Source organism: Pteronotus mesoamericanus, unplaced genomic scaffold (genome assembly GCF_021234165.1).
Source record: "Pteronotus mesoamericanus isolate MK-2021 breed Mesoamerican mustached bat unplaced genomic scaffold, CSHL_Meso_final contig_69, whole genome shotgun sequence".
Taxonomy (NCBI): domain Eukaryota; kingdom Metazoa; phylum Chordata; class Mammalia; order Chiroptera; family Mormoopidae; genus Pteronotus; species Pteronotus mesoamericanus.
This window is the reverse complement of record NW_026555237.1, coordinates 1227966-1245822: the sequence shown is the minus strand read 5'-3', so window position 1 is coordinate 1245822 and position 17857 is coordinate 1227966. Positions and strand designations below refer to the sequence as shown.

General features: G+C 38.1%; 1 protein-coding gene across 5 annotated transcripts in view; it reads left to right on the top strand.

The window, feature by feature from the left end:
- NRP1 (neuropilin 1) overlaps positions 1–17857 on the top strand; it is a 153718-nt gene that overhangs the window by 73946 nt on the left and 61915 nt on the right. For all 5 annotated transcript variants that reach the window (XM_054582292.1, XM_054582291.1, XM_054582293.1 and 2 more), the window contains 2 exons: positions 390–545; positions 3277–3443. In XM_054582292.1, coding sequence (XP_054438267.1) covers positions 390–545; positions 3277–3443 — 323 coding nt within the window. The remainder of the gene's footprint in view (positions 1–389; positions 546–3276; positions 3444–17857) is intronic.

The window sequence follows — 17857 nt, the reverse complement described above, 5'->3', positions numbered from 1 at the left end:
CTAAGGCAGGGGAGTGAAGTCAGGCAACTCCAAGAGACCTTGCTGACCAATGCATGGGACTGGGTGTGCAATCTGGTCCTGAGATGAATGTCAAGGTGCAATTTTGTAGCTCAGATCTCATTCTTTGAAACTGAAGCAAGCATTTTGATTCTGTTCCTGATTCCCTAAGGAACATGGTTATGTCTGTTATTGACCTTCTGAGCACACTTGGAAACCCTCTCTGCAAACTTAATCCAACATGTTCATTGCAAAGCAATTAACCAGAGAAGACACTTTGGGTAGGAAAATACTTCTGGGTTCCACTGGGACACATGTTTGCAAATGGTGATTCTTGCATCTACTGTGAAAGAAAAGATATTTTAATGTTCTCTCCATTTCTCCCTTTCTAGTTGGCCCTCACATTGGGCGTTACTGTGGACAGAAAACACCAGGTCGAATTCGTTCCTCATCGGGTATTTTATCAATGGTTTTTAATACTGACAGTGCGATAGCAAAAGAAGGCTTCTCAGCAAACTACAGCATCCTGCAGAGCAGCATCTCAGAAGGTCAGTGCTCATTCATCTTGAAAAGCCTGTGATAAATACACTTTGTTATTTCTCCTCACATACCTGGGGCAGTGTGAAACATTAAAGAAATGTTTTGTGAATTGGACTGCCAGCTATTTATTTTTCTCTTTTAAATGGGTTTTACGAATATCAGTAGCAAGAACTATCTCGTGTGCTTTCTTAATAAAATTGTAGATGAGATGGCTGCTTATGGGGCTCTGAAATTATGGGAGAAAGTGGGAAATGAAAAAACACTGCCTTGAAACAATGTAATATACCAGGCTGCCTACCTGGCATCCTCAAGTATGTATTGGGCTGAGATTCATAAAAGCATAGGCATTGATCACAGATGGTAGGAATGAATCTGCGGTGGATCATTAACAGGGCAGCCCTGTAGAGTGGATGGTGCATGGTGGTTTGGCCCGTGGAGATCCTGAGGGAAGCTGTTGCGTCTTTCCTTCTTATGTGAATGAAAGTGGGTATTAATGTAAAAGAAGTATGTTTTAATTTCTGTTACAACTTTGCATGAAAGAAAATAAAGGAATATGTGTCTGTATCTTATTAAAATACTCTAATTCAGCCCTTCCTCAAAGTTTATGTGGTCTCTAACTTTTTGAAGGGCCCAAGAAAAAAAAAGCTGGAGGACAATGAATAAGTTGTGTTTCATCAGTTCTAGCTATTGGTTTATAAAGTAGGATAGGGAGAAGACGGGCTGTTTGGAGATCTGTCCTACAGATATGCTCATCCTTTTCTACCAGTTCTAACTGGGAAATAAAAAGGCCAATTAAATTTCAAAAAGCTATTTGTACTTCAATTAATTCATGTATTTTGTGCCTATAACTATTTCTATATTAGAAATAACAAACCTTCCCTTAAAAATATGAAACCAGTGAATGAAAACCTTCTATGCCACAAAACCTAACTTACTGTGATACAAAATTCAAAAAATGAAAAATTTTGATTAACTGAGATTTTCTAGATGGTTGACAATCTTCTATTTCATCTCTAAAGCTTTTTTCACTTTTGTGCTTTAGATTCACATTTTCCTAAAATTGATGATTCACTTCCCAATATCATATGTCTTATCAATTTCATATTTTACTGTTTTGCTGAGTGGATGAAACCTAGTGAAAATACATGGTCATCATTGTTGGCATTATTATTTTATGCCCTAAAAACTCTTGTGCTCTTTGGGACCATATGATACATCAGTTTACCTCTGATAGATACTTTCGTATTTTAATAAAATTGATGATATTAATAATCATGACCAGGCCAGGGATAGGCAGCATGAGAAGTTAAGGGCTTGAGAAGAGGTGGCCTAGGTGCCAATTGCAAGGATTCTGAAAGACAGAGAGTTAAGTTTCTGTATCCACTGAATATGTATGTAAATGGACATAAAAACCTTTCACTTTTATTAGATATTTGGGGAAATAACTCCATAGCAAAATTTTATTGAAACACAATTTTTTGTGTGTGTCCATGTGACACCTACATATGTTCAACTTTGAAAATAAATCAGAATTTTCATCATTTACTAAAAATGATGGAATTTCTAATAGTATTCCTGTTAACATCCAGCTGGGAAAATATTTAATTGCTGTGAGATCTTCATAGCCTTGCATTAAAATAATTATTGCCATGAACCTAAGTGTCCATTGATAGACTAATGGATAAAGAAAAGGTGATACATATATACAAGGTCTGCCCAGAAAAAGTCCAGCCATTTTTAATACTCATATAATGAGAATAGTTTGCATGACATCCATGTAACTTGGCAGCCAAGGAGAGTGGACTGGAATGTGCATGCGTGAACAATGATTCCTTCACTGTACTAGTCAGTGGGGGCAGTAGATGCCTCTGAGTGAGCATGTGTACTGTGTGGCCATTGAATTCAAAATTACTGAGCGAGTAGAGCAATGAATCTGCATCCGATTGTGCATAGCTTGAACATTTCTCCATGGAAACTATTCAGATGATTCAGAAGGCTGCAGCTATGGGCAAATGGTGATTGCCACTTTCATCATGACAATGCACCAGCTCATGCATCACATCTCATGCCAAGTTTTTTGGCAAAATGTCAAATCACCCAGGTGACTCAGCCCCCCTACAGTCTAGATTTGGTGCCCTGCAACTTCTGGCTTTTCCCAAAACTAAAATCACATTTGAAAGGAAAGAGATTTGAGACCATGGATGAAATTCAGGAAAATATGGCAGGGCAACTGATGGTGTTTGGGAAAACTGTGTGAGGTCCCAAAGTGCTTACTTGGAAGGGGCCTGAGGCATCATTGTCCTATGTACAGTGTTTCTTGTATCTTGTATCTTTCAATAAATGTCTCTATTTTTCATATTACATGGTTGGTTACCCTCTAGACAGATCTTGTATGATTGAATGTTATTCAGTCATAAAAAAGAACGAAATCTTGCCATTTGAGACAACGTGGGTAGATCTAGAGGATATTATACTAAGTGAAATAAGTCAGAGAAAGAAAAACACCATATGATTTTATTTGCATGTGGACTCTATAAAACAGAATAAACAAACAAAACAGAAATAAAAACAATTGCCATGAAAATGCGTGTATTAATGCTATGTTTTAATAAGTCCCTGACTGTCATCTTTAGTAAAACTTTGTGTGAACACAAGATGAACTTTTTAGTCTGCCAGATTAAAAACAGAACCATAGGTGCCCTGCACTTTAATGACCTTGGGTGATTTTCCTTCCTTCAGATTTTAAATGTATGGAAGCTCTGGGCATGGAATCAGGAGAGATTCATTCTGACCACATCACAGCTTCTTCCCAGTATAGCACCAACTGGTCCTCAGAACGCTCCCGCCTAAACTACCCGGAGAATGGGTGGACCCCTGGAGAAGATTCCTTCCGAGAGTGGATACAGGTATGTCTCATGAGACCAGACACATTCAGAGTGGGAGACAATTTGGGTCATCTTAAAAGGTTGTTGAAAAAAAAGCAGTGCCTGCTAAATGCCTTCCAGTGAGAAAAGAAGGCCAAAGGGCAGCAAGCAAGTCACTCTGTGGCATCATCATGTCACAATGGCACCCCATCAGAACTAAGCAGGCCCAGGTGATATCCCTGAAGATCCATGTGTCTTCTCAGATATGTACATACAACTATTTACAGAATTTGAGCACAGATGTCTCACTTTGGCAATACTGAAAGGTCTGATTTTTTCCAACAATTGCACGGTTTTTATTAGTATGCTTCCTACTTCAACAGATGTTTATTTCCTTGATGAAGTAAATTAAATCTACTTATAGACTTGCATGAAATAATTCTTCCTAAGTATAGGTTGTTTTCTTTTACTTGTTTATTTTTGTGGAAGAAGGGACGGAATGGATTGAGGTTCACTTTTCCACACAGGTCAGTATAGCACATGCCCAGGAGGCAGTTTATTTGAGGGCACTTGTCTTTGTGGATTATGTTTACACATACGTGTATGAAAAGCACATATTCATGTTCTTATTAGTTAACTTGTTTTTGCTTTCCTCACTTTGCTCTGGCATTCCCTTGCCTGCCACGACCCTTCTATCCCCCACAGACTTTCCTCCCCCCACCCCCAACCGATAACCACACCCTTCACTCCTCTCTGGAGTTAATCCTAACACCACTCCCAATCCTCAAATTTGCCCAATTTTGATGTCTGGATACTCCCACATGAAGCTTGTTGCTTGCATTCTTAACTTTTTCACCCACTGTCAAATGAAACACACATATCAGCTGAGTGGGCTAAACTGTGGGCAAATTATACAAAGTGATTTGCTGAAGGAGCCAGGCTTCCTTTTGAAGAGAGTAGGCAGAGCCCGTCTTACATTCATTGTTAAATATATGAAAATGACTAATTCCCAGAGAGAATTCTAGGCAAGGAAAAACCGAGATGATTAATCCCCTGCTTTCCACATTTATTGCTGCTTCAGTCTTTTGATAACAAAATACCAGATTTTGTTTTACTTTGGAAAGGTCAATATTAGTTTAACATATACTTAAAGTGAAATGGCCTATTACAGGAAACTGAACTCATGCTAACCTCTAAATGATAATGCTGAGAAATGTCTAGAGGGTGAGAAAAGATGAGACTTCTACCTTGGGATAGCTGAATCCAGCTCTAGATTATGTCAGAAATGAAATGAATTTGCCTATGTTGAAATATTTCTTGGTAACTTGTTTTTCCACATCTTAAACCAGCAAGCGGCTCTGTATGATTGACAGATATGCCTCTAGAGGAAAGCTTATGTTTTGCAATGCTAAGCGTGTTTGTATGGTAATGTAGTTCTATTCTTGGTAATGTGGAGAGCTCTCAATAATTTAGGGGCAGTGGTCTTGCAAGGCCTGAAATTGCAGCTGCAACAATTCTTCTGTGCAAGGCCGGTCCATAGAAACATGGAGACAAAGGAGGCTCTTGCAAAGCATTCTCAACAGGACAGAATTTACATCATTCTCAGGAATTAGATGCAATTTGAGATTGCTCCAGAAGAAAAAAATCTCAAATGTTCCAACTCTTCCATCAGAGCTCAATTAAGAGAAGTGAAGTAACCAAACAGGAAGGTTTACTTTCTGCTCATTTTACCTTCCACCGGGTTAGCCAAGGGCCGCTCTACATCTCCTTGCACCAGGACCCACACAAAGGAGCGGCCATCATCTGAAATGTTGCCTCTCATCAAGACAAAGGAGGAAAGAGTGCGGCAGAACACTTTGGCCCTTGCGTTCCCTCGAAAAGATCACTTCCACCCACACTTTACTGCCAAAGTATGTCCCACAACCACGCTATGCATTGGAGAGCAGCAATTCTACATGTACTAGAGAGAAGAGAGCTAGACATAGTTAACAATTGTACCATTCATAAAATAGTTACCATTTATTGAGTCCTTACTATGTGGCCAGACCTTGCTGAATACTTGACATTTTTATTTAATCCAGCAATCTGCAAAGGAGATACAATTACCCTCTTTTTAAAAATGAGAACACTGAGGTTCAGAGAAATTATTAACTACCTTAGGTCACAATTAGTGACTGGGCTTAGAAGCAGGGTCTGTGGGACTCTAGCACCTGCTTCTTGTTAGTATGCTGCATCTTTATCATTCATTACTGTCCCTATGCATTCAGGTGGATCTGGTGAAGCATCACTCACTTCCGCTATACTTTCCCCCCACTGAGAAAGCACACACCGACATGACTTGGGTGGTTACTCCCTCTAAGCCAGGAATGCAGGACCCTTGCTCTTTCATCCTCCTAGAAGGCGAACGTCAGAGAAACTTAGTGTCTGCTCACCTTGACGTAAAATGAGCTTTTCCTCCTTCAGGAGGTCAGAGGGCTCATTGCCATGCTTGTTGTGTCTGTGTACATGGTAGAAGCACCTAACATTCACCCAACACATAATTATGAATAATTTCATTTGTTTCCAGCTTTTCAAAAACTCCGTGGAAGTGGTTAGCTCCTTGTTTTTTATTGGATGAATGCTTTACAAAATATCCAAGTACAACATAATTGGACTGCGGGTACAAGGCACATGCCCTATCACAGGAGGCGTGGCTCATGGACATCTCTCTGCCTGTGCACATCAGTATGTGGATGGCATCCGTTTTCTTTTTCAGCTCTTTCACATTTTGCATCAAATAGAGCCCACAAACATGTTGCTGTAGCAACAAGGACAAACACTTGCATGTGTTAAATTAATAAGGCAATATTGGAAACTGACTTCAAGACAGGAACAGCCTTCAGTTCCCATTGTTTTTTCTAGGAAATTACTGAGTGACATAAAAGAAACAATGCACCATTAACCGTTGATATGAATGTTCACAATGGTGCTTCCTGTGAGATCTATTGTCTGCCAGAGAGCTTAAAAACAAGAGGCAGTTTAGTGAGAAGGAGCACGAAGGGAAGTCTCAACTCATAGGTCTGCACATGGTCATATCCTGCTCCAAAGGCCACTTCATATCCTGAGCAGCTGAAGCCTCTTAATTGTCAACAGCAGATTTAATTACACCATGAAATTTGCTCATTTTTCTCAAAGTATTCATTCTGTTCTGTGTCCTAGAGCTGCTTCTCTTATTATTAATTTAATCTTCTCTTGCTTTTGTTTTTGGTTAAACAATCATGGATTCAAAGAGGAGACTCAGGCTATCAATGGTGCTATTTAAAAATCTTAATTTTCAAATGCGTTATTAGAGCCCAAGCCATTAACCTTTTTGAAACTGAGTTTCTTTTCCTACAAAATTAAGGTAATGTTACCTTCTCCATTCACGCTGTAGTTGTCTATAATGCTATGAATCTTGGAGAAACACAGTGTCAGTTTTTTCTTTTCATCTTTACAAGTAAGCGCATAGCTAACCTGTCTGTTCAGGAGACAGGTTTTCAGAGATCCTAAGTGTAGCTATTCACACACAAAGCAGAATTTAATTCATTAATTATTTCAGTGTTTTATTAATGATAGTGTTCATCACACTACAAACAGATTTATCCTTCCAGCTTTAACGAAAGCTCCTGGGAGCACTTTCCTCAAAACAGCTGTGACGTGTCCCTGATTAAAATGCCAGGAGACAAGAAGACAAAAAGGAAGAGACATCATGCCTGGATGGGATATGAGTTTTGTTAATCCAAAGAAATAAAAATGGCATCAGGGACTAATCGATTACCATACCCTCCAGTGACTTCAGTCATAGAATTACTTGACAAACCAATTCAAGCTGCACTCTACTCTTCTACAAATTTGAGGGCATTGTATTTTGTGGGAGGAAAAATTGGTATTAGATTATTTATGGCTTCACTTATTCCAGAAGAGCAGGAAGTAGTTGGCTTCTAATCCACAACCTGCGTGGTTTGGTAAATCGGCCTTGTTAACGGATTAATCACACTGAATGAGGAGCCCTGGGAGATGAGTCTGTAGCTGTTAGAATACATCACCAGCTGACGCAAGGGTGTCTTCTCTCTCCACCGCATATTAAAGTGCAGATGTTTATTCTGCTATATGAGGAAAAGTTCTAGAAGACACGAGCTAGTGTTAACCTTGTCAGGAAGTTTGTTTCCATGTTTTCCTTTTGCCTTCTATGTATTTCTCTTGCATAATATTTCCACAGTTTCCAACTGAAGGACCTTTGAAAGCAGATACCAGTAAGAAAAGACCTTAGTGTAATAAGGAGACAGGCTGATCTGAATCAAAACACACCCACCACAACACATACACACACATTCAGTTCTGGTTGCTCAGTGGAGTGTCAAAGAGAGTAGGTGCCCTCATTAAAATTTAATATGAGGAACTGGTCAAATCCGAGACCTTTAGGTTGCTTGGTAGATTTTCAAATTCAGTGTAAGACATGTTATTTTTTTAAATATTTTATTGTTTATGCTAGTACAATTGTCCCACTTTCCCCACTTCACCCCCTCTCCCCCCAGCTCACTTCCCAATTCCATAGTCAGCCCCCTCACTGTTGTCCATGTCCATGGGTCCTTCATATATGTTCTTTGACTAATCCTTTCACCTTCTTTCAATCAGTGCTTATCTCCCCTCTCCTCTCTTACAGCTGTCAGTCTCTTCCATGTTTCTATGCCTCTAGTTCTAGTTTGCTTATTAGTTTATTTTGTTCATTAGATTGCTCTTACGGAAGTGAGCTCACATGGTGTTTGTCTTTCACTGACTGGCTTAATTCCTTTAGCGTAATAGTCTCCAGTTTCTTCTCTGCCATCATAAAAGGTAGAAAGACATGTTCTAATAACAAATACTAGGTTTTTTAATAGCACTTTTCCTTTTAAAATACACTTTTGCATACACATCCTGTTTTAGTCCTAGAATGTAAATTAAGTAGACCAGAGATTTTTATTTGTATCTTCATGATGCCCAGAGAGGTTAAATGATTCGCAGAATCCTGACTTGGTGAAGAGATGCAAATGGTGGGAAAAATCAGTCTTACACAATTGAAGTAGACTTCCTTCCACAGATCTGGGAGAAAGGCAGGAGGCACTGAGTGACAGCAGACAGCAGCTGGGAATCACCACTGTGGTCAGTCTGACAAGGCCCAGGGTGAAGCAGGTGTTCACATAGCTCTTCGGCCAGTCATGTGAAGTAAGCTGTGCAGATACTCTCATGCCAACTATACAGTCGAAAGCAACAAAGCCATGTGAGGTCTTTGGGCCTCACAGGTCACAGAAGAGACTGTCATTCACACAGCGAGGTTCCTAACCCCCAGCCCAGGGTCTCCCCATTAGTCCAAGAGGTTCTCTAAGGTTGACTACTCATAGGCTCCCCTAACATCCAGGGCTGAGTTGTTGCTACCAGCAACTTCTAAAGTAGCTCTGTCATGACTACAAAATTCAGTCATCAGTTATGACTTTCTGAGATTGGAGACAAAAGATAACTTGAAGGCATTGTTTTGATTTCAGGAGCTAAGAAGGGGCTTACTGGATGCCCTTTAAGTGTCAAGTGGAATTAAACAGTTCATGAATTCTTGGAAATATTCCCTCTGACACAGTATTATTACATGTTTTAACAACTTTTAGACCAGGGAATTGAGTGCTGCTTATTCCATTAGAAGAATTTATTTCAGACCCTTGTTTTTATCTTTAAAGTGAATTATCTCCTAAAATTGAAGGAAGAAACTGAATTTACCTTAAAGCTGTAGATTATCATTTATTTTAATAAGATTCATATATAGTTTTTTTCCTAAACTTTCTGGGAAAATCTTTAATTCTCTCATATTAATGTATTGAGCATGGAGTGGATACTACTGTGAAGTAGTTTTTGATTTTTCATACAATTGCTAGTTTCCAGCAGGTTTATAATCTGTAATGCTGTATTCAAAATTGGTTTTACCTGCTAAATTGACTAATCCAGAACATATTTTGAGCCACGTTATCCTGATTGTAAACTCTCTGTGCTTATAAACGAGGCACTGTAGTGCATGCATTGTCTCACTCAGAGCATTAGTAAATTAATGAAATTGCAATAAAATTATACTTTATAAATGTGTAACTAGAGAACTGACAAAAATAGCTCACTGGGTTGCCCCAATTTGGCATGATGTGTGTGAAATATGTTGAGAGGGCAGGGGAGGAGGTTGGAGGGCTGGGTGAAAAAGGTGAAGAGATTAAAGCGGGGTGGGGGAAACAACCTCATAGATAACAGAAGGATGATTACCAAAGGGAAAGGGGGGTTGGGAGGTAGGAGAGGGTAAAAGGGGAAAAATGGTGACAGGAGACTTGACTTGTGGTAGTGAACATACAACACAATATACAGATGATGTATTATTGAACTGTAGACTTGAAAATATAAAAATATTAAAAAAGAAAATATTTATATAATGTTGGAAAAGTTAGGGAAAATACAGCTGTTCAATTAAACGTTTGTTTCCCAGGTGTTCTGTGTGTGTGAGTGTGTGTGTGCGCCTGTGTGCACCCATGTGCTGCCACTTGTTTATTGGAACTAATACTAACACGCTATTTTAGCTAAAACATTGATCTGGAAGAGAGCTAATTTGCTTTAAAAAAATTCCCCAGGTGAGAGTTTGGCTCTCTTACCCTTATTCTGTACTGACTTCTACTTCCTACATAAAATGAACACTTTGCATCCTACCCTTCCTGCATCACAGGTCTTTATTCTATGACTAGTTTTCCACCCAGGAAAACCATGTATCTAGTTACTGTCCTCTTGGGAGCTTTTCCTAATGCTTCCTCTGGTGCCTTGCCTTTTTCATATTATAGAAGTGACTTGAAGAAAATATACATATAGGAAATATAAATAGGAACAGATTAAATTCAGAGGGTTTTTTTTTCCCTTAAGGAGGATATGACTTGGGGAAAACAATGCCCATGTAGCATAATTATTTAGACAGTTATAACTGGTTGTTTGCTCATATAAAAATACCAAGATGATTTTAACTATTTTGGTTAAGTTGACCACTTAAATCAGTTTTGTAAATCAGCCAAATGATTTTACTAGTTAGAATGAGGGTATTTCAGGTCAACAAACCTTGACGAAAATGTATGACATTTAAAGAAACCTCTCAGATTTTTATGATGAAGCATTACTGAAAAGACAGTATTAAAAGAACCACATTTTAGGAAGAATTACACTTAAAAATAAATTAATTTTTCTAGCATGCACATTCCATTTTGCCATAATTTTGACTTCTTAATGTTTTATACCAATGTCTACTTGTAGCCAACATTCATAGTTATACTCTAGAAGACTATTTTTTTCTTCCTAAGATATTTAGAGTAAGAGTAAGGCTAACAGCAGATGCAAACTTCACTTTGTGTAAATTCCTTATTTTGCATATATTCAGAGATTAAGGGATGTGTAAGATCACATAACTAGTTAATGACTAAACGTGGACTAGTATCATAAGTGTCCTTTCTCTCACTTCTTTGCTACTATTTAACTGCAACAATATGTGCAAATGGATCCTATTTGAAGATGATTTCCTAAAGATCATGCAAGAACACTGAAACCCCAGCATAGTATTAATTTTGAACACTCACTGCAGAAGCTTTAACTCAAACAAATGATTGGACTATGTCAGAAGCAGAGTTTCTCAGCCTGGACAATACAGACATTTAGAATTATACCATTTGTTGGCGAGTTGTCCTGTGTATTGCAGGATGTTTAGTAGCATCCCTAGCCTCCACCCATTAGAAGCCATTAACACACACACACACACACACACACGCACGCACGCACGCACGCACGCACGCACGAACATGCGCGCACTCATACACATCTCCATTGTGACAACCAAAAAGGTCTCCAGACATTGCTAAATGTCCTATTGGAGGTAAAATCAACACCCACTGAAAACCAGGGGTGTAGAAGATGCCCCAAATCCTAATCAAATCATTTTTAAATAGTCAGTTTAATCAACATTTGGAGAGATAAAATAACTGGTTGTTCGGCTGGTTTTTGTCCCTTTTCAACCGTCTATCGTAGATATTTGAATAGAACTGTAGCTCTTTTGTTTGCCAAAAATACAGAGTCATCTGTTTACCGTATGCAGGAAAAGAGCGTCATAAACTTCTTTGCTTATTTATCTTAAGGTTCACTATTTTTAGCTTTTAAAAGTGAACTATTTTTAGCTAAATAAATACAGATGTTATTTTAGAATACTGCACATTCAGGTCTCCAAAAGCACTGATAAGGATAAAATTAAAGAAAAGAAACACAAGGACAAAAATCACAAGTCAAATTGACAAGATTTAGGGAAAATAAGATTGAAATGAGCTCTTCCACACCTGGACATTGTGTGCCACTGACCTTTGCCTCTTTTAGTTTTTTTGAAGTATGCAAGTCAAAGGTGTTTTTTTTTTTACCTTCAGATATAATCAAGAGTAAGGAACTGTGTTTGAAAAGTCTGTCTATTGCTTATTAACTTATCTTTTCATGGGAAAAAAATACTATTAAGTTTCCAATTCTGTAATCTAAACAACAACACATTAAAAGCTATCAATTACCCAACCAGTCTCATATCCATGGTCCAATAAAAAGGCAAAGTTGATGGTTTCACATCTGTTTTGGGTGAAAGGCTGTTCCTGTCTGTGGTGTTTAAAATTTAAAGAACTTCTGTTATTGTGCAATTGGGAATCCTCAGGGAGTAAAATGTTAATGAAATCCATAACATGCACAGACTTTATGATAGCAGTTGTAAGAAATTCCTTTGGTGGGATTTGTTGATTTCTGTCCCAGCGGTAATAATTGTACCTTTACAGAGTGCATTAATGTTCACATTTAGGAGCAATGGCTATGTTTATGCAGCGTGTAATGTAACACAAACTCCTAAGCTTTAAATAACTTTCATATCGTAATTTGAAAGCCCCAGAGCAAAAACATGTGTGTTCTACAGAACTGGCAGAACCAACAGTTTGAAACTTCTCTAGCACATCCACAGCAATCTCCTCCAAAGGTGAAAAAGGTACACCCTAGGAATTCTAAAGCCCGGACATGCATTGGGTATTATGTGCCCTGGTATATCCCCCACTTAATGCACCATTTGAAAGCAATCAAAATGCAATTTTTATCCACATCAAAATAACAATTTTGGATGCTGACCTGAAATGTACACACACACACATTTATTTCCTTTCTCCACCTTACCCCCTTAGCTTTCAGATTTCATTCAATTCTCTGTTCAGATAAAGGAAAGTAAATTAAATTAAAAATGTTCTATAAATCACAATAGCAATAAAATGCATTGTGCTTTTATATTTCCAACTACTGAACAGAGTAAGTACTTGAGACTTATTGCATGTTATGACTTGGAAAATCGCATATGTACTTGTGCAAGTGACTTGTGCAGTTTTTTTCAGCCCTCACCTTAAGGGGTTAAAAATGCATTTGTGGCATTCTTCTAATTGCTTTCCTTCAGAAGAATGAAGTATTAATTTTACCAACGTTTTATTTCTGTTACAATTCTAATGCTTTAAACTTCTAACTACATTTTCTGGATTTAGCAGAAAAAGTCTGTTCCTTCATTCTTTTAGTAAGTCTGAGAAGGCTATTGATGGAACCCCTCAGGGAATGATGGGTGATTGGCCCCGCTAGTTTCTGAAGTCCTTTTAAGCATTTAAGATTCTGTAATTCTATTAAAAATAAATTTGCTCTATCAGCTGGTACTCTGGGCTTGCCTACATGAAAATACAAATTTACGGAGCATAGCTGGAATTCATTTAAATACTCCTAATAATCATGTGAGGTGTCACCTAGTAAAAAAAAAAAAACTTAATGAAAAAAGTTTCTTTTCTTAAATCAAGTAACTGTTTAGATTGGATTCACCATGAAGCTTACTTCATGATTTCACACAGAAGCTTCACTGGTGGACCAGCTTCCTGCAGTTCCTTTGTGCAGGTGCCCTGGGAAGTGCCGCCCGCCCCTACCCAAGGAGATGAGGGGGAGGCCTAGACTGTTCATTTTGCATGTCTCTCAATCTTTGAAGGAAATATCTGTAAGGCTTGGGCATACCCACCATTACAGACTGTCAATACCTTCAAGTCCTGCCAAGATCCACTCTTTTTTTTTTTCTTTAAGAAGGTAAAAGCCATATTTAATTCTGAGCATGTTACAGGCCATAAGTAATACAGAAAAGTGAGGGAGAAAGAAGCCCCAGAGATTCAGCTGTATGAAGGAAGTCCTCACAGTCACTTTCCTCCTCAACAACCTGGTGTGTTTATTTAGGACTAAAGCCAATACAGCTAGAGCTCACCTCAAGGAGCAAGAAAGGCCAAGATCTAGATCCGGGGAGAGGCATAGGCTAATAGCTACCCAGGTCCAAGGAACTGGGCAGAGCCTTCAGCTTGAGGGTCTAGAAATGAAGTAGAAACTTTCTAGAGGGAAATAATCATGGTAAAGAAAAGACATTAGCAAATCATGTGAAATACTGAAGAAAATGTGTTTGATATTTCAAGAGGTACACAGAGCTCATACGGAAAAACATTTTTTTTAAAGTCCCCAGTCATAAGGATGTAACATGCAGAATTTTACTGACCTAGCTTTTTAAACATTATTTTAAAAATCCAGACTATTCATTGCGACTGCCGATCAACAATATTCTATAGCAAATACGTTATACTATTTATGTAGCTTTAACTTACATTTCTAAATAATATTGCACTTATTTATAAGGATGCAGTTATATGTTTAGAATCTCCAATACCAAGATAGAAAGAATTCTTTATTTTAGCAGCCATTTATCATGTAAAGAAAAATCAGTTAATGCATTTGTTTATTTAACATAACCGTTCCTCTAAATCAACCACTAATACATAGTGGTTTATTGGTTTAAAATACATTTGTTTATTGGGGCAAATATGGGAAGCCTCTTACATGACTTCTGTCTGGGCATTCTGTACCTTTCGGGGAGTAGGACAAAAGGAAAGGAAGCAGGAACAGGTAATTTGGGGTATGATTTATATATGCTGAAATTCATCTCGGATTATGAACTTTTATAATACAATAATTTATTTTCCTTAGTCTAAGAGCTATTTTATTTTCCATAAGAGTTCATGTGAACATCTATTTAGAATATTCATGGGTTTCATATAAAATTCACCTCAATTAAAACCTTTTTTATCAAAAGTAATTTTAAAAAATGCAAAACCAGTTCATTCCCTGTCTTTTAAAATGCTGACAGTTTTATTAAAACCATACAAAGTGCTGTGTTCTCATCCTTAACTTTACATCTGAAAGTATAGTGACAACATGATAGGACTCTTACTGCTCCAAAAACTTAACCGCTCTGGTCATACGAAAGGGATGCTTCTGTCAGCACTCCATGTTTTCTGTGAAGAATCTCCCCCACCAAACCCACACACACAACTGAGTGTGCCATGTTCACGGGGAAAACATTTCATTTCTTATCACTTCCAAAGTCTGTCACTGAAATAGATGTGCCCACCATGGGTTAAGAATGGTCCCACTAGATAAATGCAAATCACAGCTTCCATTATGTCAGGGATTTTGGCCAGTACTGGGGGAGGAATACACCACTTCGCATCCAGTGTAACATCTGTGCTTGTTCTCCTGTGGTTTAAAGTGGTCTCATGCAAGTCCACTTTTCCCATTTTGCAACACAGGCTGAGATGCATGAAATTCATAAAGCTAGATTTGTTTTCAGAACATGAAAAAAAATTGCAGTTCTGTCTGCTGACTGCATTTGAATGGCAAAGCAGCATGTCTTCAGAGCACCTGCCTTGTCCCTTTCTTCCAGGAGGAGCATGGAGGTCACTGATCACCTGTAATATTTTTCCCTTCCTCATCTTCATTTTTCACCTACATCCATGGAGTTGCCATCTTTCTAGCTTTTCTCCTGCCACGGGCTATAGAATATCAGTTGTGAATTGTAATTACAGATGATTCTCTTAGAGAATAACTTTGCAAATGCTTAATTTCAAGGCTTTCCTCACCTCCTTTAAAAGCAATCCTCAAAAAAAAAAAAAAAAAAAATCAAAACAACTCGATATGCACTTCCTGGCTGACTAGTTAGCTTCCAACAGGGAAATGATCGCCATTGACCAAATATCAAATCATGAAGTTCATTTTATCTGTTCTCAGCAATAATTGCTATCCCTTCAGAGACTGTTTACACACCATTTCTGATGAGCAGCTGTACCAAGGCAGCCTGTTTTTTCTCTCCTTTCTGTCTCTGGGGCAGCACTCTTTATAACCTTAGGTGAGTGCCTGACCTTAATCTCCATAATCCCATCAGCTCCTTGAAGGATTGTTAATGCCAAGGAGAGGAGTTTTTCTTTTTTCTTTGGACACCTGCACTTCCAGACTCTGCGTTAGCACGTGAAACTCTCATTAACATCAGAGGTCCACCTAAATCACTGAGAAATACCTGGGAAATTGGAGTAAAAGAGTGCTGTCAGAGTTTATAGTCCAAGAGACTGATTTAGACCATCACCCCATCTGCAAATCTTCAGTTTCCAGAAGTTCATCCTTGAGTTTGCTTTTGAAACCAAGCTTTTAGGAGAAGGAAAAATTAAAGATCCAACTTACTGCAAAACTAATAATAAACAAGCCATTTTCTTTCTGCTGAAATATACAAATGCCGTTTGAGTACAAATGTGTGTTTGAGTCATTTAGGAATCTCTCCGATACTACAGATAAAACTTTATGGGTAGCATAGAACCACAGCTTTTGCAACAGAAACGTACCTTACCTGAGGTGCTTTTTAATATGTTCGTGGTCTTTTAGGTTTAAAAATCTCTTCAAACTGCTGCTAGACTGGAAAGATGTGTGTCCATAGTGAGGTCACTGTCACTCGGTGCAGGGCTAACTCTAGTGCTTCTCGTGGGACTGCTTTTCAAAGTCCAGGAGACAAAGAAACGGAAAGGTCACAAAATGACTAAAATGCGCAGTTGTTTCTTAGCCACATAAAGTTATCATTCCAACATCTTATAGAGATCACATGTTCATTAAGTAAAACCATGGAAACCTATGGTTAGGCAATGAAATTTTGATGTAACTTTTTCAGTATAGGAAGGTTTAGAGGAGCAGTCTAAGATAACTAGAATGTAAACATCAAATACATAAACATCCTGAGGACAGCCATCATACATGCAAATAATTTAACCCTAAAGTAAAAAAGTCGAGAATAGGTTTGAGTGAGATATTTGAGATCAGGATAGATATAGTGGAAGAAATGAGTTAAGCACTGCTACCCTTTGGGGTAACTTCTGGGAGGAGGGGCACTTACTAAGTTAATAAGAGGTTATTTGAGAAATAAATGAAAGAGGTTTCACATGGCATTGAACTGGCCAATGAAGCTCATCATTTAGCTGGGTCTAGCTTTAAACAGTGAACTTTTCAAAGGACTGGAAATTTTATGAGTAGTTATAATATTTGCAGTTATAAACACCAAGATAAGAATAATTATATTCCTGACATTAGAGTATGTTATTTGTCCAAACACTGTAACATTGAATTTAATGATGGGTATTTGGCTTTTGTTTGGAAGAAAGAAGCTTCAGCTCTTTCCAGCAATACTGGACTGACCCAGCATTAAATTTAAATTCAACAAACATTGAGCATCTGCTAAGAATTATGGGCTAGTATGTGGGGCTAGGTGAATTTAAAGTTAGAGAAGACTTTGTCTCTCTTTCAAAGGAGTTATAATCTAGGAACTAAAGGCAAAACTACACACACACACACACACACACACAATCTCACTCACTCACTTGACTACTCAAATTACTCAAATGACTAAGAAAAAATATATTAGATTCACATTCTTATGATGAATGTGTGTACAAATTCATCATTATGATCATCATAACAACTATGAGAAGTAACTAAATGGGCTGAGCATTGGTGTTTTTTTGGAGAGAGGAGAAGACTAGGGCTTAGAATGGCTAATTTACTTGCTTAACATTGTCCAGGTCACCCTTTAATGTCGAAGCCTCAGATGTAGTCCTGGGGCCTCTGCTTTTTTGCTACCACGTGCTGCCTATAGTCCCTGTAGTCCTAGAATTGATTAGAATTCAGAGAGTATTTTTTATGCAGCCTGTATTGAGATTTATTGTTGACTCAACTTTTTCCCTCACTGAATAGAGACCAAGGATCTGATAACATTCTCTTTCTTTCACCCAAGGATCTAGCACTTTTTTGTGTTATAAATGAATAATTGCCAGTCACCAACTTCCCTCCACAGTGCAACAGATATTAGAAACAAAAATACCACCATTACAAGATCATGTTCTGAAATCATTGCCCTCTCATTAAATGTTTGAGGAACAAATTGTATGATTTCAACAGCAGTGTGAATCCCTGAAGAAAACATCACTCAGTTTTTATGCCATTTCACTAAAATGTTT